We start from the raw sequence: 26,561 nt of genomic DNA, 5'->3' as shown, positions 1-26,561 counted from the left end.
CCAGATGTTACACCCGTAAACACCATTCTTCTAAAAAATTAACAAAAATATGTAATGTGCTGGGTGTGGTTAATGCACACCTTTAGTTCCAGCTCTCAGGAGGTAGAGTCTGATTTCAAGGCCAGGCTGGTCTACATACCAAGTTCCAGGCCAGCTAGGGAGAAACAGTGAACCCCTGTCTTAAGGAATATATGTATTCACATTCATCTGGAAAATTATTCCAGCCTTTAAATTGGTGGGGAAAGTGAGAGCAGAGTCTTTGTATACTAACAAGTTTGTGGAAAACAGTAAGGAGAGCACACCTTTGCAAACTTGGAGAGAAAAGGGAAGACAAACTGCACTATAAACATTCTAGACTGAAACTGGCCTAGACCCAAGTGAGCCATCACCACTGTTGGCGCTGGCATTCTTGGCCATGGTGTTCGAGTGAAGACTTGGCTTCCTATCTTGTGTGGTACGGTTTTTATTTCATGACATCCTCTATCACAATGTTCTGCGAGGGTGACACACAAGTGACTCAGCACACGTTCAGTGCTCGCCCTTCCCGCCAGCGCTTGCCCAAGCGTGCAGGTACTTGAAAGCCTTCCTCACCAGGAACCCTCACCTCCTCACAGGACTCCCTAAGACCGCAGAAGCCCAAGCCTGGAGGTGCAGCTCTGTCACTCCCTCTCTGTGTCTGTCTGAAGTCTAGCCAAGACCTCATTCCCCTGTCAGCCCTGCTCTGAGACTCAACCCCATGTTTAGCCATGGGGGAGGCAGAAACATTGAGTGAGGATAAAATCTGGACTAAGACAGCTATTATTAGTACTGAGGCTCCCAAACGAGGGCCTGACTGCTGACCCCATCTGTGACTCTGCCTCCCCACATCTGGCAGGCATGGGCAAGACAGGCTGTTAGAGCTGACAGAAATAGCAGCTGTGATAACCCTGGAATGAATGCCAACATGGCTCCTGCTATCTTAAGGACAAGGACTTTGGAGATGAGAAGAAAGGACTCTTCTTGGAATCGTGTCAGCCCATCTCTTCAAACCCTCAGAGAAGACCCCAAAGGTGGCTGGACCACCGGTGGTACACAGTAAGAAGGCCAAGGGGGGCCCTCACCTAGCAAGGCCTAGCGTATTCTCACCCTGCAGCTCTACTGACCCAGGCAGCCATAGACACCTCAGTGCAGTGGTGTTGAAGCTCACCTACAGCTCCAAACAGGAAAACACCATGTCAGGGGCCACCACACAGGCAGGTAGGTGGTTGGCTGTGAGCCCTGACTTAAGGTACCTCAACAAGGACAGCAATATATGGAAATCGGGTCTAGAGATAGGGCCATGGGCCAGGACCCTTGAGACCCACGGTGTCTGCAGTTACCTTTAACGATGCCACGCTTTCCCAATTCCTTTAAAAATTTATGGAACATGAATGAAGTTAGCACAACCTGCAAACAAGGTGGACCCCTTGAAGATGGGGAATCTGCCCTCCCCATCTGGCCCAGATCTCCCTGAGCCCTATAGCGCTTCAAATTCTCCTTTCCAGGAAGCCGACCCCACCTACAAGCCAGGGAGAAACTGCCTGCCTGCAGTGTAGGGCCTTTCAGATTGGTCAGGAGACCCTTCAGTGTGACACTGTGCCCATGTCCCCCAACGGCTGCCAGTTAGAAGGGCCAGTGAGTCCACCGGTCAGACTCTACCCCACGTGTTGCCCTTTAATGAAGAGCTGTATCATCCGGGAGCCCTCCCCACCAGCTACCCGAAGACGGGGGGCCCTGAGGCGCCCTGCCTGCTGAGGCAGCAGCAGCCCAAAAAGGCATGTTTTTTTCCTCTCAGGCCTTGAAATTGGCAACAGGGAGCAAGGTCAGAGGAAGCTAAACTGAGGAAGAGGAAGATGGATGAAGAGGACAGGAAGTGGGAGGGCTCCCTTCCTCTGATTCCTGATGGGACACAGGCCAGTGCTCAACAACAGTACAGTCTCCCCAGGGGCCCAGAGGCCTCACCAGACATTCTCTGGAAACCCTAAGTCCCCAGCTCCCTGCAGGCTGGCGTCACCCAGGAAGTATGTTACAGAGTCACCAGGCCTGGGACAGGCCTGGCACTACCGACTGAGCCACTAGGTCCCAGGCCTACGAGGTGGGCCCACAGGGCTGAAGCCAGCAGGAGGCTGGGAGCCCCCTTTCATTAAACTCGGCTTGTCAGTCACTACAGGCATCTACGAAGGTGGCCTCTCCCTTGAGATCCCAGGAGGTGCTGAGACAACAGCAGTCCAGGACTCCCTGGTCCCTATAGGTCCGTGACCTTGTTCTCCACAGCAGCAGCGACCTGCTGGAGTCGGTAGCCCAGCTGCATCTTCTGGGCAGTGCCATCCTCCTCCAGGGCAGTGATGATCTGAAAGGCAGAAGCCACAGAATCAGATACGATGTCCCTGGAACCACGATCACCACAGGTGGACTTTGGCAGCCTGAGGGCTGTAGCACAGTCAGGGTTAACCATACCATATGTATGTGATTACATGTATGCTGAGAATACAGTCATACACCACCACACAGACGTGTTAAAGAACAGGCAGTTACGTAACGAGGAAAGTATGTCATTCCCTACCATTCCCTCCTTGCCCAGCTCATTTCGTGTAGAAGCCAGCCTTACACACGCATGCTCTTCTCGCAAGGTCTGCCAAAGCCATGCCCAGCCTACTAACGGCACTCCTGGTTCTACGTGCCGAGACCAGGAGGATATGGTGTCGGAGGCTGAAGGAGGCTGTGGATCACTTGGCTATTACCAGACCGCTGGGCTGTGATACAGGTTCCTGTACTCTCAACAGTGACAGGGACATCCCTGGTGATTCCGCTGGGCACTCGCAGAATGACCAACAGGTACAAGAACAACGGGGCCCACGGTGTGCTCACCTGGTCATAGTACTTGTTGATATACTTGTAGAGTTCATGCAGAGCCACTCGTGCCCCAAGATCACCAGAGTAGTTCTAGGGAAGAGGGCAAACACAAGGTGAGAGAAATGAGGAAGTGTGTGTGTGTGTGGGGGGGCAGGATCCCAGAGCAGGGGACCTGAAAAAGAAGGGGTCCTGTGGTGGGAAGCAGGGTCTACAGGGCAGGGACCCAAGGCAAAGCGTGACCACAGCTCAGGACAGGCTAAGGTCAAAGACCTCATGGAGGAAGAAGAAACTCCGGGGCTAGAGTTTCCACTGGAGCCCCGCCTGCCTCTCCCAGGCAAGGCTATAGCTAGATATTCCTCCCATTCATCCCAAGAGACTGGCTGGGAACGCAGCGTAATTCTGCTCTGATCTTACTCAAATGTTTCCTGAGGCCAGTCCAAGGCCTCACAGGGACATAAGACCCTCAGCTTCCTTCTCTGGACAGTAGTGCTGATGCGGCAGGACACCCCCATGAAGGGCTTGGCACAGCTGTACCCCAAAAGCACAGCTGCTGTTGGTAGTGTGGGTGTCCTTTAACCACTTGAGGAACACTGTCCATTGTTCCTGAAGTTCTCATGTGTGCCGACGGAGCCACACGTCGGAACAGTGGACAGGACGGGCCAGGCAGACTGAAAAGGCCTAGAGCTGAATCCCATCCATTCAACAGACCCAACAAGGGCTGCAACCGTACGAGCGCCTGGCTAGATAAGATTAGATGACAGTTATCAAAACGAGACCCCTGCTCGGTCACTGAGATGCTAGCAGGGCTGGCCTTTTTCAGTAACAGTGACAGAGTGTGTCCTCTCCCAGACAGATCATAGGTATAGAGGTGACAGGGCCTTCTGTACAATCGAGACCCATGAAGGGGAGGCCTTACCCGGGACAGCTCTGCTAGGACTGAGTTCATCTCCTGGTCACTGGCTGGGACGGTCTGTCTGATGTCTGTATAGTACCTGCCAGGGACAGCAAATGCTAAAGAAGCCCACTTCCTTGTCCCATCAGAGCCCACCTAGGGCCTCAACTGCACCCCACCCGCAGGCCTCCCCGGTACCTTTCCACCATCTGTTTGTAACGGGGAATATCTCGAGCATACAGAAGTTTGTTGATGGGAGAGTCCTGGACACCAGCAGAGAGGGCACCAGAGAAGGGAGGGAGGGTGAAGGTCAGTAAGGTGACCAGCATCAGCACCGTTTTATAACAACCCACATCCCAGGACCCTCCCGCTCCCAGCAAACCAGGACCCTCCAGCTCCCAGCTGGCCACCCTAGCCCATCTCGCGCGCGCGCGTGTGTGTGCTCGCGCGAGCGCGCACACGTAGAAGTCAAGGGACAACTTGTAGGAGTTGGTTCTCTTCTTCCACCATATGGGTCCCAGGGCTTGAACTCAGGTCATCATGCTTGGCAGTGGTTTTCATTATACCATTAAGGCCCTGGCCACTGGGAACCCCATGCCAGAAGACTCTGGGCTTCGACTCCTGGGACATCTTCCCACTGTTGGTGCTGTGCTCACAGCTTCTCCCGAGCACACTGCCGGCTCTTTCTAGACTCTTCCTGTCACACCACTGACAAAAGACACCTCAACACCCCAAGAAACCAAATCTGCCAGGCATCCTGGGGGATGGCTCTAGGTACTGGAGAATCCATGACGCCACCAGAGACCACTGGTGACCCCCTGCAATTCCTCAGGCTCACCCCCAAACCTGAGCTCATCACAGCCCTGGGGCCTGGGAGACTTCGCCTCACCCTTTAACACCCCACACCTCCAACCCACACCTGTACCTTTGCTGGCTTGAGCTGGCCACTGCTGGACCACAGGTTAGTGTAATCTGGGCTCCTAAGCTCCAGCTCACCGGCATGTAACTGCCACACCACTCCCCGCTCCCACGCCTACTGTGGCTACCTACCCACTTGCCCTAGTGGTGAGTCCTCAAGCGGCACTGGTTACATATGACTACGCAGTTGTAGACTGTCACCACGCTCCACACCCACATAGGCTACCTGGGTGACCCCATCCTCCCGTTCTCTCTCCCAGCCTGCTCACCCTGCCCAGTTTGTGGTCGGCCAGGGTGCAGGCGTCCATGAAGGTCTGTGCAATGACGAGGAGCACCGCGTCCATGTTGTCAGATGTCTGCACGTCGAACACGAACTGTGGGTTTTTGATGATGTTGATCCAGAACCTCAGTGGCAGGCTGCAAATTGGGGAGGAGGGGCCAGTAACTACGCTGGGAGGGAGGCAGGAGGCCCCCACACATGTCCTGAGCCCGCCCCTCCCCACCTGTTGGTCTTCCAGATATGGATGGTATCCTGATCGGAGATGCCGTGCTGCTGAGCCTGTTCATCCAGCAAGTCAAAGAAGTACTTCACGGCCAGCGGCACGGGGCGGCTGGTGCCGAGAATCACCTGGAACAGGTCATCCACAAACTTCTGCAGTGTACCCTGTGGGAAGCAAAGGAAGCAGACAGCCAGGTGAGGAGGGAGACCGTGGCGGCGGCAGCCTCTCCCTTGTACGAGCCCCACACCGTTCCCATGCCCCCTGGGTAGCCACTTTTTCTAATAGCCCAACCCCACCTTCATTGACAGCAGGCGTGTCAGGTAGATCTCAGGAATGGCCTTGGCTCGCTCACGCTCCCCACCCCGAAGGCTGCCCCTCCGTGGTCTGGGAGGCTCTGGCTCCTCGCTCGGCTTTACCAGGTGCCAGGGCCGGATGCCCCCCTCATCCACATCCTCCAGCATTGGGGTCCCTGTGCCAAGATGTGAGAGTCTGGGTGCCCCCCACATCGGTGCTGCCACCTCTCAGGAGTCCAAGTCCAGTCAACTCCCCCAGGAGTGGGAACACCGGGCTGAGGCGCCTCTGGAGGCATCAGCCCTCCCTCAGCCCGAAAAACCTTCCCCGCCACCCACGACTGGGCAACACAAGTGCAGAAAACCACAAGGTGGAGGCAGGTACTCACGTTCTCCAGGGACATAATCCTGGTTTTCCCTAAGAACGTGCTTTGTAAGGCAGGGGACTAGGGCCACAGTTGCTCCGTCTGGGACCTGCTAACCACAGCTGGTGATCCTCCTGTCAGTCTTAGCCCACCCTATCCAGCCTCCAGTTCCCATCCCCCTACCTTGTAATGCTGCAGGGTATTGAGACGTCTCCACAGACCCTGGACCTCAGAAGTGACATCCTCATCAGAAAGGATGAGGTGCCCGGCCACTCCAGACCGCCATTCTGCAGGGAAAAGAGAGGACTTGATTCGGGGCTTCGAGGATTCTCTTCCTGCCATGTGGCTCCTCTCATCCTCGATGGAGACATGGCCCCTCACCCATCCTCTCCAAAGAGCTACAGCAGAACTCTCCCCAGGTCAGAGTTCATCTGATAATGTTCCAGAGCCAGCTTTCGTAGCAACTTCCAACATCCCCGCTCCTGACCCTCACCAACATCCAAGGTGCGAGAGTCTGGCCGTTGGGCAAGAGGCACCCCCTTATAAAGCTGGTCCAGCATCTTCTCCTTGGCCTGGGAGATGGTGTCACAGTCCAGGACTTTCACAGCTATACCCTGGGCGTCTCCTGCACCAGGCCCCACAGCCAGCAGAGCATTCAAGGTCTACACAAGAATGTGAGCGATTTCAGGACTGGTTCCACAGGTCAAGAGCAGGGACAACCCCTGAAACGGCTGCAGCCTCTGAACCCAGCCCAGCACCAAGCGGCTGTCACTCTTCACCTGTCTGCCTCCACCCTTGATGCCAATGCTCATGGGGTGAATGACAGAGAGCCCCCATGTGAGCACACAACCCTCCTTCATGTCTGAGGCAGTCTGCACAAGCAGACTCCCCCTGCCGCCTGCTGGAGAAGCTGTTTAGAGGAGACCAGCCAGGGACCCTTGGGTGTGACAGGGAAGCCCCAGGCAGGCTGCCTGCCAAGCGGCCACTGGTTTAGGGGACCAGACTCCGCCCCTGGTGAGATGGACAAGAAAGATACTCCAACTCCGCCCAGTTCTGTGCTTCCCTCCTAAGTAAGGGACTCTCTGAGACTCGCATCTTAATCCTACCACGTTAGGGCTGTAGCTCGTGCTGGAAGGATGCTTGCTAGCATGCAGGAGGTCATGCATTCCTATCACAATAAATGAGTAAACAGCCTCGCTAGCAGTTATCCAGAAGTCAGATAAGCTCTATATCCTGGTACAGACACCTGCCCAGAGCACAGCCTCACCAGGGGACGGTACTCCACATCCTCTCTGAGCAGGCGGTTGTCATTCAGCGTGTATTTGGCCTTGCCAGTCACACTGTCCACGGGCCCCTTGTCCACTTGATGCTTAATCCCTCGGAAGAGCATGTACAGAGGCTCTCCTACAGAGTCCTGTGAAAGTGTGGGCAGTCAGGTCCTCTGGCAAAAGTACACAGGGCATGACGGGTGAGGTCTTGCCTCGGGCATCAGTGGGCCAGCGACATGGACTGCTGGAGACTTAAAGGGCCAGACCCTCCTCGTGAGGAGCTGTCGGCCCCTCCCTCACCCTCACAAAGGTGTAGAGGCAGATGGACATCCAGTTGGTGAGCAGCTTCTCCACCACAGTCTCTGTCCTGAGATGGCAGCAAAGGGAAGGCCAGGTCAGCAGGGGGCTCCAGGGCTCCAGTCCACAGATCCCCAAACTCAAGCCCCCCCCCCCGCTCTACTCCTGGCTGCAGCTGTCCTATGCCCTGACAGCCACATACCTACGCAGCATCAGCTTGGGGTTCTTGGCCACATACTGGGCCACCAGGTCACTGAGGAGAGTACGGAGGATGTCAGTGAAGTACTCAAGCTTCCCGTGAAGCGCCACAGTGAGCAGAGATGCCACATAGGCCCGGTCCCGAGCAGAGAAGGTACGCTGACTCTCCAGCGTGTGGATGAACTGAGGTCAGGGAGAGAGAAAGAGCGAGGGGCGGGCTGAGAAACAGATGGAGGAAGACCAGGCCTGTCCAGGCAGGAGCAAGAAGGGATGGGGAAGCCTGGCCGGCAGTGCACCTTGGTGAGGAAGAGCTTGCTGTTAAGCAGGTTCGAGAGCTGCCCCAGGCCCTGTTCCACAGTGGGTCGCCTGCTATCAGGCACGCCGAGGTCCCTGTGCAGGGGTGACTCCCGGTACCCAGGGAAGAAGACCCTCTCTGCATACACCTTGTAGTCAAGGAAGGGGATGCCGCTACCAAGGAGGTCACTGGTGAGGTCAGTCATCTCGGTCATGAGGTCTGTTGAGCAGAGGAACGTGAGTGGATCCCATGTGACCACAGCAGCCTCGGCCAGAGCCCGGAGGCGACTCTACCGTGTGTCACCTGTAAACTCCTTCTTACAACGATCCCGCACACTGCTCTCCAGGTTCTCCAGCTGGATCTGCACTTTCTTGTAGTCCCTCAGGGCCTGCTTGCTCTTCCTCCTACTCAGCACCGAGGGCAGAGGGGAAAGGCCAGCCCTTGCTGGGCTTAACTCTACTCCAGGTCAACCACAGTCTAACTCGACCCAAAATGACTCGTGTCCCATTCCCATCAAAGCACATCTACCCTTCACTCCTGTCCCCCAAAAAACCCAACTATGCCATACAGGGCCCACAAGCTATTTTTTTTTTTTTGGGTTTTTCGAGACAGGGTTTCTCTGTGGCTTTGGAGGCTGTCCTGGAACTCGCTTGGTAGTCCAGGCTGGTCTCGAACTCACAGAGATCTGCCTGCCTCTGCCTCCCGAGTGCTGGGATTAAAGGCATGCGCCACCAACGCCTGGCTCCCACAAGCTATTTTTATAAACACAGGTTTGTTAGAACTCAGCTATAATTAGTGGTTTGGATATTGATATGGCTGTTCTTATGTCCTGGGTAGAATGGAGGATTGTGGGAGAACAGTGGGACTCTGCAACCATTCCCAGAGGTCTGATCCTTTGCGTAAAATATTTACAGAGGGGAGCTGGAGGGATGGCTCAGTGGTTAAAAGCACCCGGGTTCAGTTCCCAGCATCCACATGGCAGCTCACAACTGTCTGTAACTCCAGATTCAGGGGCTGTGATACTCCCACACAGATACATATGCAGCAAAACACCAATGCCCATAAAATAAAAATAAGTCTTTTTTTTGTTGCGTGCACCACCACCACGGCCAGGCAAAAATAAATAAATCTAAAAACAACAACAACAAAAAACTGGGCAGTGGTGGTGCACGCCTTTAATCCCAGCACCCGGGAGGCAAAGGCAGGTGGACTTCTTTGAGTTTGAGGCCAGCCTGGTCTACAGAGTGAGTTCCAGGACAGCCAGAGCTACACAAAGAAACCCTGTCTTGAAAAAACAAAACAAAACAAAATTTTGCAGAGCCCTGCTCTAGTCTGTACCTTCTCTGTCCAGCATCATCTCCCTACCTGCCATAATTGGCTACACCCACCTGTATATGAGGACAATGATGATGACACCCAGGGCCAGGAGAGACGTGCCCACGCCCAAGCCCACTTGGGCCGCCACAGGAAAAGCCACAGGGCTCTCGCCATCGTACTGTACATGACCCAGGGAGAAGCGTAGGTTCCCCATCTGTACCTGTGTGGGAAGCTACCTGTGAGTCAGAGCCCCAGACATCACGGTGCCCAGTCCTGCCCAGGTCCTGCCCACTGACCGTGAACTCAGGCAAAGCATCTGGCGCCTCCTGGAGGGCGTGGTGCTGCGGCAGGGGCTGCTCCACAGGGGGCTCACAGTACAGGTGGTGTCGGGTCAGGGTCTTCACCACACAGGGCCCATCGCCTATCATGGCTACCACCTCCTCCTTAGACATGGCAAGGTCCAGATTCTCCCCCTGGGACAGAGGGTCACTGATCCGTTAGAACACTTGCCACCTAGAGCCTGTCTTCCCAGATGTACAGGGGTGGTCCGGAGACCATCCTTCAGCCCTGTTTCCCTTGCAGGCTAATCCCATGGTCAGAGATGTCCTTCAGGCTGCTCACCTTAACCTCCTCTGGGCTTCCTCCCTTCTCATAGCTGAAACCCTGGAGAGCCTAAAACCATCCCCCACACGCGGGGCAGTTAGTTAACTAACTCTTGAGTTACCCTCGGCTAGGTGATGATGGATTTTCTTACTCTGGCCTGTCCGAGTGTCCCACACACTACTTATCATGTGTGTCACAACAAACAGCCAGTGTCACCAGTGTAAGCCCAGTTGCCAAATGAGGATCAGCCAGTTACCTAATGTGCACCGCACTACCCAATTACTGATTACTTAACCAAATAGATAGCCTCATGGAATACAGGGTCCCAGGCCACTAATCAAATCCCTTCCAGGAACCAGGCTGGCATCTATGCTGTACCAACCCTCTTCAGGACCTGCTCTTTCAACCCTGACCTCTCCAGCATATACACACTGTTCTCCTATAAAAGAGCCCAAGAAGGTACGTTACCTCCACAGAGAACACACTCCCTGGCTTGTGCCGGAATGGTGTGGTGGGATCCTCGGGGTTGAGAGAATGCAAAGTGGGGTCAGCTTCATAGGAGAAGGGTACGGGGCTCAGGGTAGCAAAGTCAAACACCACATTGTCCAGGATAAACTCCACCTGGACCCAAGGGTCCTCCGGCGGGCCTGGGAGAGCAGGTGTGCGGCACATGATAAGACGGGAGGAGTTCACAAGACATGGCTCCTCAATCTGTAGAGGGGGGTGAGAGCGGATCAACTGGGCGCCTCAGGAGACGCGCGGCTGACCAAAGGCGGAAAGCGTCTCCTTTGGTACCAGCTACCCCGTGGCTGCACACAGGTTGTGGTACAAGGGAGGGGAGAGGTGGCCAGCACGCTGTGAGCAGGGGAGGCTCGTGGACAAGCTATGTGGCGATGCTCTAGACCAACATACTTCCTCAGGGACCACATGATGCCTCTGTCCAAGCCCCTGGCCAGGCTGTGGCGTCCTTGGGACCACAGTCACTCGGATTCTTGGCATCAGTACCACATCCAGATTCTGGCCACGGACCCATATCTCTCGTCCTCCACTGAAACACAGCCGGGGAGCCACTCATGACTTACACGAACCAGGACCTATGGCACCTATGCTACGCCATAGGCCAGTTCTAGCCAGCTCAGTCCCAAACCCAAACTCCACGACCCCTTCTGTCAACAGTAAGGGGTTCACAGCCCCCATTCCCAGAACCCCAGGTTCCCCACTGTGAGGAGAACCCCCCCACATACACGATTTGACCCCACCTGAAGAAGCTCTTGGTAGGGCCCACAGAGGTGACGTTGGGGTCCGATGTATAGGTGAATTGGCCACGCTGCAGCCTCCGCTCAGTAGTCCCAAACCAGACAGTCACTGGAAGTGCAGCAGGCATGGGGTACGGGCTGGTCTCACAGCACAGCTGCTCAGATTGCTGCTGCTCCAGTAGCCTGGGGTGGGGGTAGGAGATAGGGTCAGATCGAGGAGTCAGTGACCAGCTCAAGTCTTAGCTCACTTTGCTTCCTCACCAACTGCGGTCTCCGTCACGCACCCTCAAGTTGTACTTCTCCCAGAGCCTCAGCTGTTGTGGGGATACCAGAACTTTCTTATGGGGCAGACCTGACCCGTGCCACACTGGCTTGCCCCACCACCCCATCACCTCCCCCCGAGCGCGTGGATTCTACAGAACAAGGAACAACCCTTACAAGTGGCAAGGCTGGTCACCAATCAGCACACGGATGTCCTCTGGTCGCCCAGTCAGGAGCTTAGACCCATGAAGGGTGAGGCGGGTGCCCCCGGCTCTGGGGCCACGGTCCGGGAAGATGGAGTGTACTTTTGGATCCTGTGGGAGGAGGAAGGGGAGAGACAGAGTCAGGTCAGAATAAGAGGCCAGGGGGCCACACACAGACTAGGCAGCCTCAGGGTGGGGCGCGCTATGGAGGCAAAACCAAATGGGCTGAGACACCCCGAGGGAGAGGGCTGCGGGCAGCTGGGAGGGGAGGGGCTTAGCTCCACGGCACCTGGTAGGCAAAGTTGACCTCTGAGACACTGTGTCCTCTTGCAGGCACCTCCACGGCCACAGCGCCAGCCACTTCCTCCACAGTGGTCCCGGTGACGCACACAAGCCTGAGGGCACAGCGCAGGCGAGCGATAGCAGGCTGCACAGACGTGCCTCGAGCTGACCTGGCAGACACTCTACTCTTCCCGCACTGCCAGGTGGTCTGCCATGCCCCTCCCCATGAGACGCGTCAGCATCCCCTCTAGCTTTGGAGGGAGCTCCCTATGGCATACTAGCAAGCCTTGGCTTCAGAGGCATCGTATTCCTGGTTCAGTCAATCAGGTACGGCCTCCAACAAGGAGTGTATCTCTCTCATGTGACAAGCGTTTACAAAGGAGCCCTGGAGAGCTGACTGTGGTGGGGCCGCTGAATGAGTAAGAGGGCTCACCGCCACTCCAAGCCCCCAACCATCGCCGCACAGGCAGCAACCACTTGCAAAGTGATGGAAACTTGATTCAGTCTGGAACAAAAAGTCCCTGAAAGCCTCTAGTCAGGACTGGGGGCAGATGTGAGCCGTCGAAGAACGCTGGTTCTTGGCCAGAAAACAGAAGCCTGGGGCACATTAACTTCCAGAATGTTAAGCCTACAGTGGCTAACACTGTCACGGTCACCACAAACACCAGCAAAACAGAGCAGGTGGTGTGAGCTAGCCAGGGAGGCTCCAGCCGGAATATATTTTACAGTTCATAAATTACTTCACAAACCACGTAAGTCTGATGTTTCTAGAACTATTAATAGTCTGGGAGTTCTTAGTTGCCTAACATCTGGAGGGAAAGGGCAAGCTCCTAGAAAGTGGCCCCTTGCTTAAAACACAAACTCAGTTCTTCTGAGAGTGCAGTCGAGAGGTCACCCTGATATTTTGCCAAGTTTGGGCCCTGGTGCTCATGGGTATCTCCTGAAGAATGTCCCATATTCCCTGAGGCACTCTGGAGGTGTGCCATGGGGCCCTCCCGAGAGCCCGGCCAGGGGAGGTCTTGGAGAAGTAAGTGCTAGGGAGAGACTGCTGAGGAATCCGCTACAGTGATATCCAAGGCCACTAAGAAAGCCAAGAAGCACATCTAAGCAGAGTCATCAGCAAGCTCCAGGCAGTGACTCTGCCCAACACCCTAGACTCCCCAAGCAGTCCAGACCAGGGACCCGTCGCAGGTATGCATAGAAAGCCAGGGATCCAGGCCTCCGCAGTGACCCAGCACTAAGACACTGACACCGTAATTAAGACAGGAGAAAGGAAAGCAGACAAATAGAGAAAGGAGGACCTGGATACGAAGTCATCTAGCCACAAAGTGCCCTCCCGTGTTGGGCCCAAACAGCTCACCTGCTGGAGACCTCGTATTCCCCAGCATCAACAGCACAGGGCACGCCAGCCACTCTGACCATGCCCAGCACATCCTGTACATGCTGGCCCAGGTTAGAGCCCCTGATGGTGACACGGGTGCCTCCGTCTACAGGTCCAGTCAGTGGCTCCACCTATTCCAGGACAAGGGACACTCACTTCTACTTCCTGTCAACCTCCATGGTCTGAGGCAGCCCCAGCTTCCTATTTTTGAGTCCTGTGCATCCATGACACAGACAACCTCCCTCGGGGAAGAGACACGCCAGCATCCCAACATACCGAGTGAATGAGAGGCGCAGGGCACTGAGTGGCCACAGTTTCCGCCTCGTGACAGGCTTCCCGGGCCACACAACGTGGCTGCTCCCCCTCACACCACACACAGCCGTACTGGGGCATGGCAGTCTGGCAGCGGCTGCAGTCCCCGTGTCCCACGGAGCAGTCATACAGCACCACTAGGGACAGCAGGAGTGAAATGTGATGGGGGAGCCAATGGGCCCCGATGCCGCCAGCCTGCCCTGAGGTCCCAAGGAGGCTTACCATACAGCCCATCAGCACTGTCCACACGCAGGCCACCCGCCCAACGCAGGAACAGCCCCACCTGGAGTTCCGGCTGCAAAGCCTTATAGCTGAACTGGAGAAATGGGAGTGAAGTCAGAGCCCAGAGTTTGGCCAGGCCTGGGGAGGGTGTGGCTTAGGAAAGGGCCAAAATGACTAGTTATGGGAGTAGTGTCAGAGGTCAGAATTGGAATTCAGGGATCCCAGGGTGAAAGGGCAGGAGATCAGCAGTGGAACTAGAATATAGAACCCCTTAGGATATCTTCAACTTAAGCGGTCAGACTGGGATACGGGGACCCCATGAGGCACAGGTGGGGTGCACATCTGATTTCCAGGTTGGGCTGTGACAAGCACAACATAACCAGCCAAGGGTAGCCAGCCTGTGGCCAGGGCACTCATGGCCTACCCAGGCCCCGGTGTCCACACCTGGTGTTGCTGGCACGTGATGTGGCACCAGGCGTCTGGAGGTGGCTCACACTCGACCTGGGCCTCAACGGCAACCTCCAGGCCCTCCAGCTCCAAGACACACTCGCTGTTCCTTGGGCCATCCTGGGGGCAGAGCACATGTTGTTCAGGTGGCTCTAGAAGCTGGCTCCTTCAGGCTGCAGTGCAGGCCCCGCCCAAGACGGGAGGGAAAGCTGGGGCTGGCGATGCCCTCCTGATTTGTAAGACTTGGGTAGAGTTGCTCGGTAGCCAAGCAGTCTGAAGGGAACGATGTCGGCTGCACAGGCAAACACACCTGGAAGAGCCATAAGTTTCTGCCTCGAAGTTGGATTTTTTCGTTCCACGTGGACGGGTATCAGCAGGGAGCCATGAACGTTCTCCACACAGGGGCAGGAGCTCACCGTCTGACTCATCTCTCCCTGCAGGCGTCAACAGTGAGGCAGTCTGCGGCTCCCGCCCTGCCCACCCCGGTGGCAGCCCTGTCCCCACCCTCACAAAGCAGAATCACAGGGAGCGCAAACGGCTGTATCTTCCCCTCCCCTCCCGCGGCCTCCTTCCTGGGCTGGACCTCACCAGCTCCCAGAGCCCGGGGGTGTCGTACTGGTAGTCGAGGCTGGACAGGAGGATGAGGGGGGGCAGGAGAGCCCTCGTGCTCTGCTGAGTCTCCATCACCTGAGAGGAGTGTGGACGTGGAGAAGGCGGGCGTGTCAACCCCCATCCACTCGTCCGCCTCGGGCAGCTCGCCGCCTTCTTTCACGAGCCAGTCCACAACAGGCTTCATGGAGCCAGTGGCCCCTGGGAAAGTGGTGGCAGGAGCAGTGCCAGGGGGCTGGTCCAGAGTCCCCGTGGAAGGCAGGGCCTCAGGGCCAGGCTCTGAAGGGGACACTGTGGCTGCATCTGAGGGGAATGAGTAGGAGGCCGAGAGGTCCTCAGGTGTGCTCACTGGTTCCAAGGCAGTAGGGGTAGGGACAGTGGTTCCAGGTGTGGTAGGGAGGTCAGGAATGAGGGGCTTCTCATGGAGAGGTGACTCTGTGGAGGTAGGGGAAAGTATGGGGCCAGGACCCGCCCACGGGCCCCAGAGGCTGAGCCGGGAAGGCCTGGCCCCAGGTAGGACATCTGAAACTGTGGAGGGAGCCCTAGGCTCCACTGGGAAGGTGTTGGGAGTGGGGGTGACTGAGGCTTTGGGGACTGTGGGCGGGAATGGAGTGAGTGCCTCCCTTGCAGGAGGGACTAGGGAGAGAAGTGGGCTCTGAGGGAGGTCAAGAAAGACGGGAAGGGCCACTCAGCAGGCAGGAGCAGGCACGCAAGGGTGTGTTAGGAGGGAAGAAGACCGAGGAAAAGAGAAACAAAAACATCCCATTAATCCTCTAAAGCAGCAACACAGAGGGCAGGCTCCAGGGGGTCTGTGCTGAGGTGGGCAACCAAGGGCTTAAATGTCCTCTCCCAAAACATAGAGGATGGACAAGTAGCCATTCTCCTGGAGTGCTTACCACAGCTTCGCAGGAGGCCGGCAGGCACACAGACCCCAGGCCGGTAGAAACCTCACCCTGGGGAGCCTTAGCCCTGCCCCCCCCACGCCTCATCCTGGAGCCCCACTCACCTGCTGGCTTGCCACCACGGGCCCAGCTCCACAGGAGGCCTTGTGTGTGCACAGGTGCTGCCACACACACCAGTTACACCCCCAGCGGCTGCTTACACAGGCCCGGCACCTGCATGCATAGACTGCAGTCATGGAATGGAGGTCACGGTAAGGGAGCCCAGTGCTGGGGACGGACCAGGTAAGGAACTCACGGTGCAGACGGGAAAAGCTCGGTAACTGCCATGCAGTCATAGAATGAGAGGGAAGCGTTGGCGATCACCACGGCACCAAACCTGAGCTCCACATTCACAGAGACGTGGTCTGCAGCATGGGGGGGAAAGCCAGACGTGAAGAGCTGGGAGGGCATGGGGTCCATATGGAATGAGGCTGACACCCCAAATGGAGACAGGGACTAGAGTCAGAGAACAAGGCCACAGGACACAGCGTGGACACTGTGGGGACTCAGAGCACGACTAGGGCTATGTCTGGATTTACCTCTTATCCCAACAAAACCCCTTAGAGCAGAGTGGAAGCAGGGCGGGGCTCCCAGGTCCGGGGCTGGCCCCTTCTCTCACCCACCGGCTCCTCTCTGCAGCACCGGAGCCTCACTGGGGTCTGGGGAGGGGCACATCACACCAGAACCAGTCAGTAGAGCAGGACTCTGATGGTCTCCAAAGTAGCAGAAATATGATTCCCCCGGCCAAAGAGACGGCAGGCCTGGCACCGACAAGAAAACCTACCAAGAAAGCCAAGGGCGCACTTTGGGACCATTGGGTGGTAGACCAGGAGCTCTCATGTAAGGGGCACCAAGTACAGACTGGCACTAGCATCCTGTCGCCCTTGAGCCCTCACAACACCCTCTGGCCTTGATTGTGACAGAGAAATACAAGGCCTAAGAGAAGTGGCTGAGCGAGGCCATGTGGCATTTGATGCAATAACACGAAAATCCAAGGTCTCCATCCAACCCCAGAGTTCTCCCTGTTGGGGCTCCGCCTACTCTGATCATTTACCTCCCTCCTCTCCTCCCGACTGATGTTGGCAGGGCTCACAGCCACCACTCGAAGACAGCCCAGTTCAGATTGGAAGCTCCACAGCCACTGCTCTGGGCCCTGGCCCCTGGAACACTCTGACCGGCGACTGCATCTAAAAAGAACCAACATGTTAACTGTGACCCTCAAGCAGCCACCAAGAATTCACAAAGCAAATGTATCTCTAGTCCTGAGGCCCTGGCCACAGCCCTCACGTGGGGTTCATACCAGGTTCTTGTGTCTGCTATGGCAGAGAACCAAAGCCCCGAGCAGGGGGTTAAGGAGCAGGGGTGGGCCATCCAGAGGTCAGAGGTTGAGAGTCAGTTAACAAGGGCCAAGAATCTTGCATGAACAGTTACAGAGGCACAAGCCCAGCTCAAGGGTTGGTGGAGCACTAACCTGCCCAGGAGCACGCACCATCCACAGTAAGGGTCCCTGTGGGCGAGGCAAGAGTCACAGTCCAGACGCTGAGCACAAGGGGCCACAGGAACCTTCACAAGCTGTGACAGCAAAGAGGACCTGAGGCCAGTGGCTCACCCACACAGGGGTCCCTGGACTGGCCCAGAGACCCCTTCCTGCAGCCATTCCCTGGCCTGTGTCCAGGACTTACGGTAGTCTGGGTCGCCACATACAGATGCTCAAAGGTACCATCAAAGGTAAGGTCTCTGCTCACAGCAGACCCCGGCTGGATGCTCTGTTTAGAGTACGGGGCAACACTTCTTCCAGGGCCCAAGTAGACCTAAGATGAAAGACCACAAGGTCTGGCATCAAGCCCAAAGCCACAAACTCAAGGCCTTCCACTGTGCAGAACTGAAACAATTTATGAGTAAGAAATAAGAGTCCTCAAGCCGGGTGTGGTGGCGCACGCCTTTAATCCCAGCACTCGGGAGGCAGAGGCAGGCGGATCTCTGTGAGTTCGAGGCCAGGCTGGACCGACAGCCTCCAAAACAGAGAAACCCTGTCTCGTAAAACCAACAAAAAAAAAAAAAAAAAAAAAGAAATAAGAGTCCTCTCTTTGGGCAGGTGTGTGTGTGTGTGTGTGTGTGTGTGTGTGTGTGTGTGTGTGTGTGTGTGTGTAGGGGGGGAGTCTTTAATCCCAGCAACCTGGAGGCAGAAACAGGAAGATCTCTGTGAGTTTGAGAGTAGCTTGGTCTACACTGTGAGTTCCAGGCAAGATAGGTTATTACAGCCAGCCTTAGGTAGGGTGTATGTGTATGTGTGGAGAATCATAGGTAAATACATCCAACCCGGGCAGGAGCAGCATAAACAGAGCCGGGGCAGGGATGGGAGGCATGTAGTATGTCACATGTCACACATTCCAACCTTAACACTTCCTAAGGACGTACCCTATGCAACTGTCCTTGACTGTCACCCAGGAAAGCAATGGTGTGTCCATCCTCCATGGTGACTGCCACAGCTGTTAGCTGAACCCCTGGCAGCTCCAGAATTGGTGTGGCTTCCAAAGGGACACAGCTGACCATAGGGCTGGGTGTGTGGTCTGAGCCACAGGGAAAGGCATCCGGGGTATCCTACAAGTAGCAAAAAGCATCAATAAGACCCTGCCTGGATAACCTCCCAGAATAACCTTCACCTAGGACCCGATCTCTGCTAGGCCTCGCTGACAGTCCTGCCCCGGGCAGCACACTCCTACAGAGCCATCCTTAGCTGTACCTCAGCGCGCTTCCATCCGCCATGTTTCTGGTGGTTCCTTCCCTTCTCCTCTCCATCCTAGCAGTGGTCCCCATCTTCCTCCATCCCTTTCCTGGAAGCTACTTCCTCCAGCTGCTATGCTCAGGACCTTTCCCTGAGTCACCTCCTGCAGCTCGCACAGCTTGGCTCCAGTTGCCTGTGCCTGCTGCACCTCACTGACTCAGTGAGCAGTTTCTCCGACTCTATCCTTCCTAGCTACGCTGGCTTTACCTTTTCTTTTGCTCCAGAACCTAAAACAAGAGGGCTCATTGCAATACTTTGCCGACTTCTTCAGTCACTTCTTCAGCACCCTGACTCAAGCCCGACCCTGCCCTGCTCCTTGCCACCTGGCTCAGCCTAGGAAACACCTGGCACCTGGCAGGTGGCAAATGCCTGGACTCACCACTGGCAGCTGCGCACAGTCAGAAAGGACATCATATGCGATGTCAGCCACCTTGGTCCCGTTCTCAGCAAGGCCTTCCCGGGTGTAACAGGCATCTCGAGTATAATTAGCAAGCTGGTCTACTTCATCCAGGGGGAAGGCACAGAGCACAGAGGTTCCAGACGTCCCAGTAGAAGCCGACAGAGGCCAGTCCACAGTAGGAGGAGCCACCGAGGAGAAGGCTGCAAACAGCACTTCCCCACGGGCCACCTCCTTGGATGTGGTGACAGCTGCAGCATGGATCCAACCGTATCGGCCACCCTGACAAGCCAGGGGAAGCTCCACATATGAGTAGTAATGCTGGTCCTGAAGGCACACTCGGGACACATAGGCACGGAAAGCTCTAGAAGGGGCCTTCAGGTCTCGCCGCAGGAACAGGAAGTAGGCACTGGCCCCATGTACAAAGGCACTCACGAAGTGATGGCTGTATTCGGAGAGGCGGCCCACTGCCAGCTTGGCTGTCTCTTCATAAGAGAAGGCAGCTTGGGGGTCCGGTGGTCGCAGGGCCCGGGTTGTAATGGGAGGAATGCCACCACTTACACCCTTGCTAGTGTATCCCCGCCCCACAAACAGGAGGGGCTCCCCCAACAACCCCTGGGCAACTAGTCCCACTGTGCTAACTGCGGGGTCATTTGCAGCCACATACTGGGTGTCCCCAGGCCGCTCTGGCCGGAGCAGCAGCTGTCCGATCTGCCCCAGGCTCCGTAGTTCACAGACACCCTGGTGGACACTCCCACACACCACCAGCGCCTCTGGGCTCACCAGGAGCAGCTGGTTAGGGTTGTTAGTAGGTTGGGCTAGGGGACACTCATCAGGTATCACAGGTGGCAGACAATCTAGGCTGTCATTCACAGGGCCCGTGGACACCACGGCTTCCAGCTGCAACCCAGGGCTCAGCTGGAACAGGAAGTTGGTGGCCCCTACATAAAGGGTCCCTGAGGTGGGGTCCCTTGCCAAGTGCTGTAGATGTGTGCCGTTGGCAGTGAATGCAGCTGGCAGAGGGGACTGCAGGGTGAGGACACACCCGGCCCAGAGCACCTGGAGAAGAACTGGGCCGAGGACAGGCATGGTCACCTGGCAGAAAGAAAGGCTTGGATGAGGCTCACATGGCCAGGAGGGTACTCAGAAGTCACTGACAAGGGACAGGGCGTGGCACTGCCAGGATGTTCCTCCTAACCTGGGCTACTGAGAGATTCCCAGGATTCACCAGGCTTAGATGTCCGGGTGATCCCAGGACTGCACAGGTCCTGAGGCAGAAACAGAAGACACTGCCCTTGGATAACTCAACTCTACTCCTTCTCTGTAGACACACACTCTGAGGAGACCTGTACCTCCCCATACTCCACCCTAGCCCTCACCCAATCTCCTTGTTCCTTCTGGACCCTGCTCTGATTCAAGTGATGCAGAGGTCTCTGAGGAGGGAAAGGGCCCCTCTATATGGATGCTAGATTCTTGGGCAGGAGGAGGAGGGGTAGGTAATGAGGTCTTGTAGACTATCAGCATGTCCCAACAATGCAAGAACTGGATGCAGGCATGCAGGGATGCAGGGATGCAGGCATGCAGGGCTGGGTGTGGTGACACACACCCTTGATTCCACCACTTGGGAGGCAGAGGCAAGTGGATCTGTCAGTTTGAGATCAGCCTGGTCTATACAGAGAGTTCCAGGACTGCCTCTTAGAGACCCCCGTCTCAATATAACAACAAAATAAATAAATGAAAAAGTGAAGAATTTAGATGCAGGGAAAACGTAAAGAATCTGGATGCAGGGCCCTTCAGGCCAGGGATCCAAACGGGTGATAACCAGTAGGCTATGTTGGGATGGGTGAGGGCTGAAGGGCAGGGTCCCACCTTGGGGAGCCCTGAGTAGCAGTGACAGCTACACCGGTCCCCGTTAGGGTGAAGTCTGGCTCACCTGGCAGGGCTGGCTGGGTCAGGAGATGACAGCATGACCTGAGCAGGAGTCACCTAGCCAGTGGGGGAAAGCAGAGTATGAAACGGGGGGCTGGGCTGCAGGCAATGTGGGAGCCCTGCACTCCCCCAACCCCCCAGTCCACCGGTGGAGCCCAGCCCAGCCTGGCCCTCAGCCACCAAACACATTCCACAGAGGACGCCTCCTCAGAGCCCACACAGGGAGGGGGAGGGCAGCAGAGCCAGGCACCCGAGGGGCCTGGGAAAGGTCAACTAGAAAGGAACCCCATGGCCATCTGGGCCCAGTCAGGCCCCCAGCACTGAGGTCCCCTCTCCGCCTTCTTCCCATCCCACCCTTGGCTTTAACTTTGTCTGACAAGGCACTCAGCTCTACACCGCTCTACACAAACTAGGGGCCACCCTAACCCAAACGGGCATCAGCACACCAGCAGGTACACACGCACACACACGAGGATATATACATGCCACCTACCCTGAATGCATACATCTCTACACAAACACAAGAGCACTTGCACATACAGACAGACACATGACAACACATGCAGATATGACCTATGCACACAGTAGACACATACATACAAACATTAAACACACCACACAGGGCATATGTATCTATGTTCAGACACCACATGAGAACAGTCATACAAAACTCTGCCCCCTACAGCCACTGCATGGACATGTCATACCTCCACCGAGACAGACATACACACATCACCCACATTAGATACCTGCACATACAGACTCACGCACACTTCCCTGGTTCCAGCACTAAGTCCTAGAAAGCTGTGGAAGGCAGGCCATCTCCTGGAATTTTCTCTCCTGCAGGTTGTAGAGTCAGAACCCAGAGTACAGTCTGAGTGGTAGGCTGGGTATTCTGAGGAAGAAATCGTGCCTGGCTGTGCCCTGCAACCCCAGTCCAAACCTAGGACCTCTCCAAACTCTGAATGCCTGCTTTCCCACTTTGCAGGCCCCAGCTAAGGCTCCTAAATCCCAGACCTAAGTAACTATGGCAACACTACCTTCCCCAAACTCCACTGGTCCTCAAGTGGGAACACAGTTTGGTTAGGTTATGGGACAAACCATTCTACATTGAGAAACACTTTCCCCTCCTTGCCTGTGCCCAGGCCACATTGCCCAGCCCCTCCCACCACCTAGCTGCCAGGCTGTCCATGCAGAATGTTCCCAAAGTTCTCTTCCTTGAGCCTGGATTGGCCCATGCTATCAGAGGCCTCAGCAGGGCACTCCTGAGGTTGCCCTATCATAAGCAGGGCTGGGCACAAGGCTAAGACGAAGGTCCAGCAGCCTGGTGGGAGCAAGGACGCTGTGGTCACAGCCCAGTGGGAGCAGGGGGCCATGGCCACAGTCTGGCTGGGCACTGCTCCCAAAATAGCTTGGGGGTTTCCATTTTTAGTGTGGAGAGAACAGGGCAGCTCTATGGGAGCGGGAACAAGGCTGCCTCTGTTCGCCACCCAAGGAGGTGGAGGGAAGAGGCAGCAGCAGAAGTCTTGAACCCAGCCAGAAGCCCAGGGCTGTGGCAAGGCCAGGCTACTGAAGAGCCCCCCACCTTGTTTCCAAGGGAGAGAGAGACCAAATTTCCTCCCCTGGAAAGGCAGATGCCACCTCCTTCACCGCTACGACCCCACCTTCCCACCACCTTGGGCCACAGATGCACCTTGGGCACAGGGTCCCCTCGTGAGACCAGCATTTGCTGTTTCGTTGGCTTGTAAATATTTGCTCAGAGCCTGGTGCATGCCAAAGTTTCTCAGCCCTCAAGGGGCAGTAACAAAACCACTCCCCAAACTGAAATCGAGACTGCATTGAGGGGAACATACAGAGAAATTCGAGGGCTCTGAAGAGCTCAGCACACAGGTCAGAGGTTAACCCCCCTCTAAGGAACTATGTCAAAAGGCCTACATACCATGGGCAGGGGCAGGACAAAGGGTAGTGACATTTTTCTCCATGCTAGCCAACAGATTTCACTCAACTTCAGCTACAGAGGCGTTCCCTAGTCCCTCCAATCTATGAGGACATCACTGAATTTTCTTTAAACAAAAATGCAGTGCACACACTCCTCAAGCTTTTTTGGGTACCCTAGGGCTGGAGAGAGAAAGGCCAGGCCCTTCTCATCTGCACGCTCCCCCACATACGCTCTTGGTTCCTGACTAAACTGCAGGCTTGCTCTACTCCTCCCTGCCATCACAAGGGCTGTTCCCTCGGCCTGGAATGCCCACTCCCTCTCTCCCATTACCTCCCACGCCCAGCCATCAGTTCCCCGGGGAGCCTTCCTAGCCTTCCCAGGCTCCTGAGGAGGTGACCCTGTGTGGCAGATGGAACGGACACACCTAGCCACCAGCCTGACTCTCCTTGGGCTTTGAGCTTCAGACTTCCCGCGGGCGGGAAGGGCGGTAGGACCGTTCTGAACGGTGACCGTGTAGAGCGGACCTGGCATGAGTGGGTCCCAAGACCATTCCTCCCACTGCATCCTCCCACTCTGGAAAGGGAGGAGTGTGCCCACTGTTAGTTAGGAGGCCCCAGTAACCCCCAACCCCAACGCAGAGCAGGTGTTCCCTCCACGGTTAACGAGCCCCCATTTCACTGCCCAGGAAATCCAGCCAGTAGGGGTAATACGGAGCTTACACACTGCTTTCCAAGCCTCTTGGCCTCTCAAAAGACAAGGGAATGGCAGAGTTTTATTAACGACCAGACTAGAGCAGACTGAAAACGCTTATTTGGAGCCAAGCCTCACGTCCCTAACTTGCACTGCCAGTATCTCCTCCCTACTCCCCACATCTCAGGCTCTGTCCAGGCTCATAGCCAAAGTCTAACTCTGCCTGTGCCCAGGCCTGCCCTGCAGGCCTCTTCAGAGCCCACACTCCCTGAAATCCCTCAGCGGGACCCAGGATTGCTTGCCCGACTTCTGCAAAGGACAAGCACCACCTGACGCCCTCCTGCAGCTGCTCTTACTAACCAAGAGGGCTCACAAATTCAGTCCATCCGCACCTGCAATGTACCTTGCCTGGGAGTTAACTGGCCTTCCCCTTCTGAGGCCCCAATCCAAGTATCTATCCACTTAGAAGGGAGCATAACTCATTGACAGTGAAATGGTGACCACTGCACACCTGCTTTCAGGATGTTGAGTGGGGTAGAGGGGCGTCATCATCTACCAGACACCCGCGATAAAATTAAGGCGCTCATCAAGCACCCGCTGCATATGTCGGTACCAAGACGGAATCCCAGAATTAAGAGGCTCGTGGTCCTCCTTTGTGAGCCTCAGCCCGAAGGGTCTGTTATTTTATAGGGAAGCCTCCACTTCCCTGCTTCGGCTCATCCTCAGCCCTCCTCCCTCCACCACGCCACGGGACAAAGACCCCACCAGTGGCCCTGGGAGGGCGGGGAAGGGGCCGGCCGGTCCCGACAGCGGCGGTGGCCGCAGCGAGGAGGGGGCGCGGAGGAGCAGCTCCACCTCCTCTGTCTCCCAATCGCGTTACAGGCGGTGCCGCCAGAGTTTGCCTTCGCGCGCACGAGTGTGGTCCCAACTCTCTGGACCGAAGCCGCCCACCACTCCGCTCGGGCTGCCCGTACCCGGCGGGACCGAGGCCTCGGGTCGTTCCACCTGGGTGCGCGCGGCTTTCGGCCCGGCCCCGCCTTCCCAGCCCAAGCCCCGCAACTCACCGCCCGACCCGCCTGCGGGATGCGCGCGGCGAGGCGTCCGCGGCGGGCAGCTCCGGGCTCGCTCGGGATCTGCGCGCTACGACCTTCCCTCCCCCCGGAGGTGGGTCTGGCGGAGCCGCAGCTGTTACCCGGAGACCGAGGGGCGGAAAACTGCGCCCGCTGCCCGCCCCTCCCGCCGCGGCTCTGCCACCGCGGGGAACAAAGGAGACAAAGCCGCGTCGGCCGGCCCGAGCTCCGCTCCTTCCACCCCCTCCCGTCGGGCCGCCCTCCCCCCGCGCGCCGCCCGGGTCAGGCCGGAAGCAGCCGGGAGAGCGGGGTGCGCGGCCCCAGCCCCCCGGGACCCCGCATTCCGGTCCCGCGGGATCCGAGTTTGTGAAGGGCCCGGGGGGTGATCAAGCCCCTCTCATTAGGTGGGGGTTGTTGCGCCCCGGCGGTAGCCATGGCTACGCGGACCGGTAGGGTGCGGAGCCTAGCTCGGAGCGTGGGCGGTCCGCCCCGCCCAGCCGGGCCTCACCTGCGCGCCGCTCGGGACCAGCCGCTGGCCCCACTTCCCAAACGCAAGGGGCCGTGGCCACGGTTGCTCGCCTTACTCCAGGGTGCAGTGAGACAGCACCGGAGCCTCGTCCTGCCAGAGTTCGATGGGACTCGTGCCCCTCACCTGCTCGGCCTGTTCCCTAGCCACCATCTTCACCACCCCGAACGCGCCTCGCCCAGCCCCCGGGCGCCCTCTTTCCCTTCTAGTTCCGGGCCCTTGTGGCCATCCTCCCCCAACTTTCTTCACCTGAACTCCTCGGCGCCAGCTCTCTCCTCTTCTCACCTGGCCCTGCCCACCTTTCCTTCTCCCAGGACTCCGCAACACCCAACCTCTCCTTCCGGCCCCCACCCCTGGCTGTTTGAGGAGAGCCCGGGCTTTGGACCCGAGTTTGCGCCATCACTAAGCCATGTAACCTGACACTCCTCCCCCAACCTATTTGCTCACCCACAAAAGGGGGTTGATACCACCCATAGCTGAGCTGCGAAAGCTGGGCACACTGGCTGTGAGGTGCGTTAAGCGGGGTCTCGTTACCTTCCTTTCCTCCAAGGCGTGTACCTCGAGCTATCCAGAACTCAGAAGCCTTGAGCAAGTCTCCACTCCCTCCTTGGAAAACACCTGGGTCTTTCCGAGCCGAGGTTCTCTCCCCAGGCACATTGCACTGTCTTATGCCCGGCCCTTCACACCCCGGCTTGCCACCGGCAATCTGTGGGCCGAGCACCTGACCCATCCTGAGGGCTTTAGCTCAAGGCACGACATCCAGAAAGGCAAAATCGGCCGTATATAGAAGCCCCTCAGGTTAGAGGGCTCTCAGCAGGGGAGCCTTCCATAGGCCGTTGGCACTCGGCTGGCATCAGCCGGGCTCCTTTTCCACCACACCCTTCCACCCCATCTCAAGGGTGGGGTGGGGGCTGTGCTGGCATGTTTTATGTCAGCTTGACCAAGCTTGAGTTATCTGAAAGGAGGGAACCTCAACGGAGAAAAATCCCTCCATAAGATCCCGTGTAGGGCGTTAATTAATGATTGATGGGGGAGGGGAGGGCCGAGCCCATTGTGGGTGGCACCACCCCAAGACAGCCGGTCCTGGGTTCTATTAGGAAGCAGACCAAGCCTTGATGAGCAAGCCAGTAAGCAGCACCCCACCGTGGCCTCTGAGTCAGCTCCTGCCTCCGGGATCCTGCCCTGTTTGAGTTCCTGTTCTGCCTTCTGTCAGTGATGAACATGAGCCAAATAACCCTTTCGTCTCCAGCTTGCTTCTGGTCGTGGTGTTTCACGGCAGCAATAGAAACTAAGACAGGGTCCTCTCACTCATCCTTCCCCTCGGTCTCAGAGCACCCCTTTCTCCGCCACCCCCACCTTCAAGCACCTGATTTCAGTCCCCTAGTACATGGTCAGCACATCGTGAGAGCCTGACACTCACCGCTGGCCTGACACTATAACTGCCAACCCGGACTCCAACTCCTTAACCCCACCCTCTAGCCTTGAGCTCCACAACTA

At 56.8% G+C, this 26,561-nt stretch overlaps 1 protein-coding gene across 1 annotated transcript; it reads right to left on the bottom strand.

Annotated features, from left to right (window-relative positions):
* Nucleotides 1-1,749: 1,749 nt before the first annotated feature.
* Plxnb1 (plexin B1) lies at nt 1,750-26,045 on the bottom strand. The gene is given in 42 exon segments (XM_040739575.1): nt 1,750-2,368; nt 2,887-2,961; nt 3,788-3,863; nt 3,962-4,026; nt 4,951-5,098; nt 5,185-5,345; nt 5,478-5,650; nt 5,861-5,945; nt 6,020-6,123; nt 6,330-6,498; nt 7,104-7,250; nt 7,405-7,471; nt 7,604-7,782; nt 7,896-8,113; nt 8,198-8,298; nt 9,283-9,431; nt 9,508-9,684; nt 10,283-10,525; nt 10,727-10,862; nt 11,074-11,253; nt 11,509-11,645; nt 11,824-11,929; nt 13,177-13,328; nt 13,474-13,646; nt 13,732-13,825; nt 14,176-14,298; nt 14,489-14,527; nt 14,529-14,612; nt 14,767-14,826; nt 14,828-15,442; nt 15,794-15,902; nt 15,985-16,093; nt 16,352-16,508; nt 16,783-16,915; nt 17,200-17,300; nt 17,411-17,539; nt 18,147-18,329; nt 18,893-20,005; nt 20,109-20,178; nt 20,844-20,896; nt 21,589-21,734; nt 25,599-26,045. Coding segments are annotated over 42 exon segments (6,840 nt in total). The 5' UTR covers nt 25,795-26,045; the 3' UTR covers nt 1,750-2,263.
* Nucleotides 26,046-26,561: the final 516 nt, after the last annotated feature.

Source organism: Mesocricetus auratus, unplaced genomic scaffold, assembly GCF_017639785.1.
Source record: "Mesocricetus auratus isolate SY011 unplaced genomic scaffold, BCM_Maur_2.0 Super-Scaffold_100691, whole genome shotgun sequence".
In the NCBI taxonomy this organism is placed as follows: domain Eukaryota; kingdom Metazoa; phylum Chordata; class Mammalia; order Rodentia; family Cricetidae; genus Mesocricetus; species Mesocricetus auratus.
The sequence above is the reverse complement of the archived record's forward strand: the minus strand, read 5'-3'. Positions and strand labels throughout refer to the sequence as shown.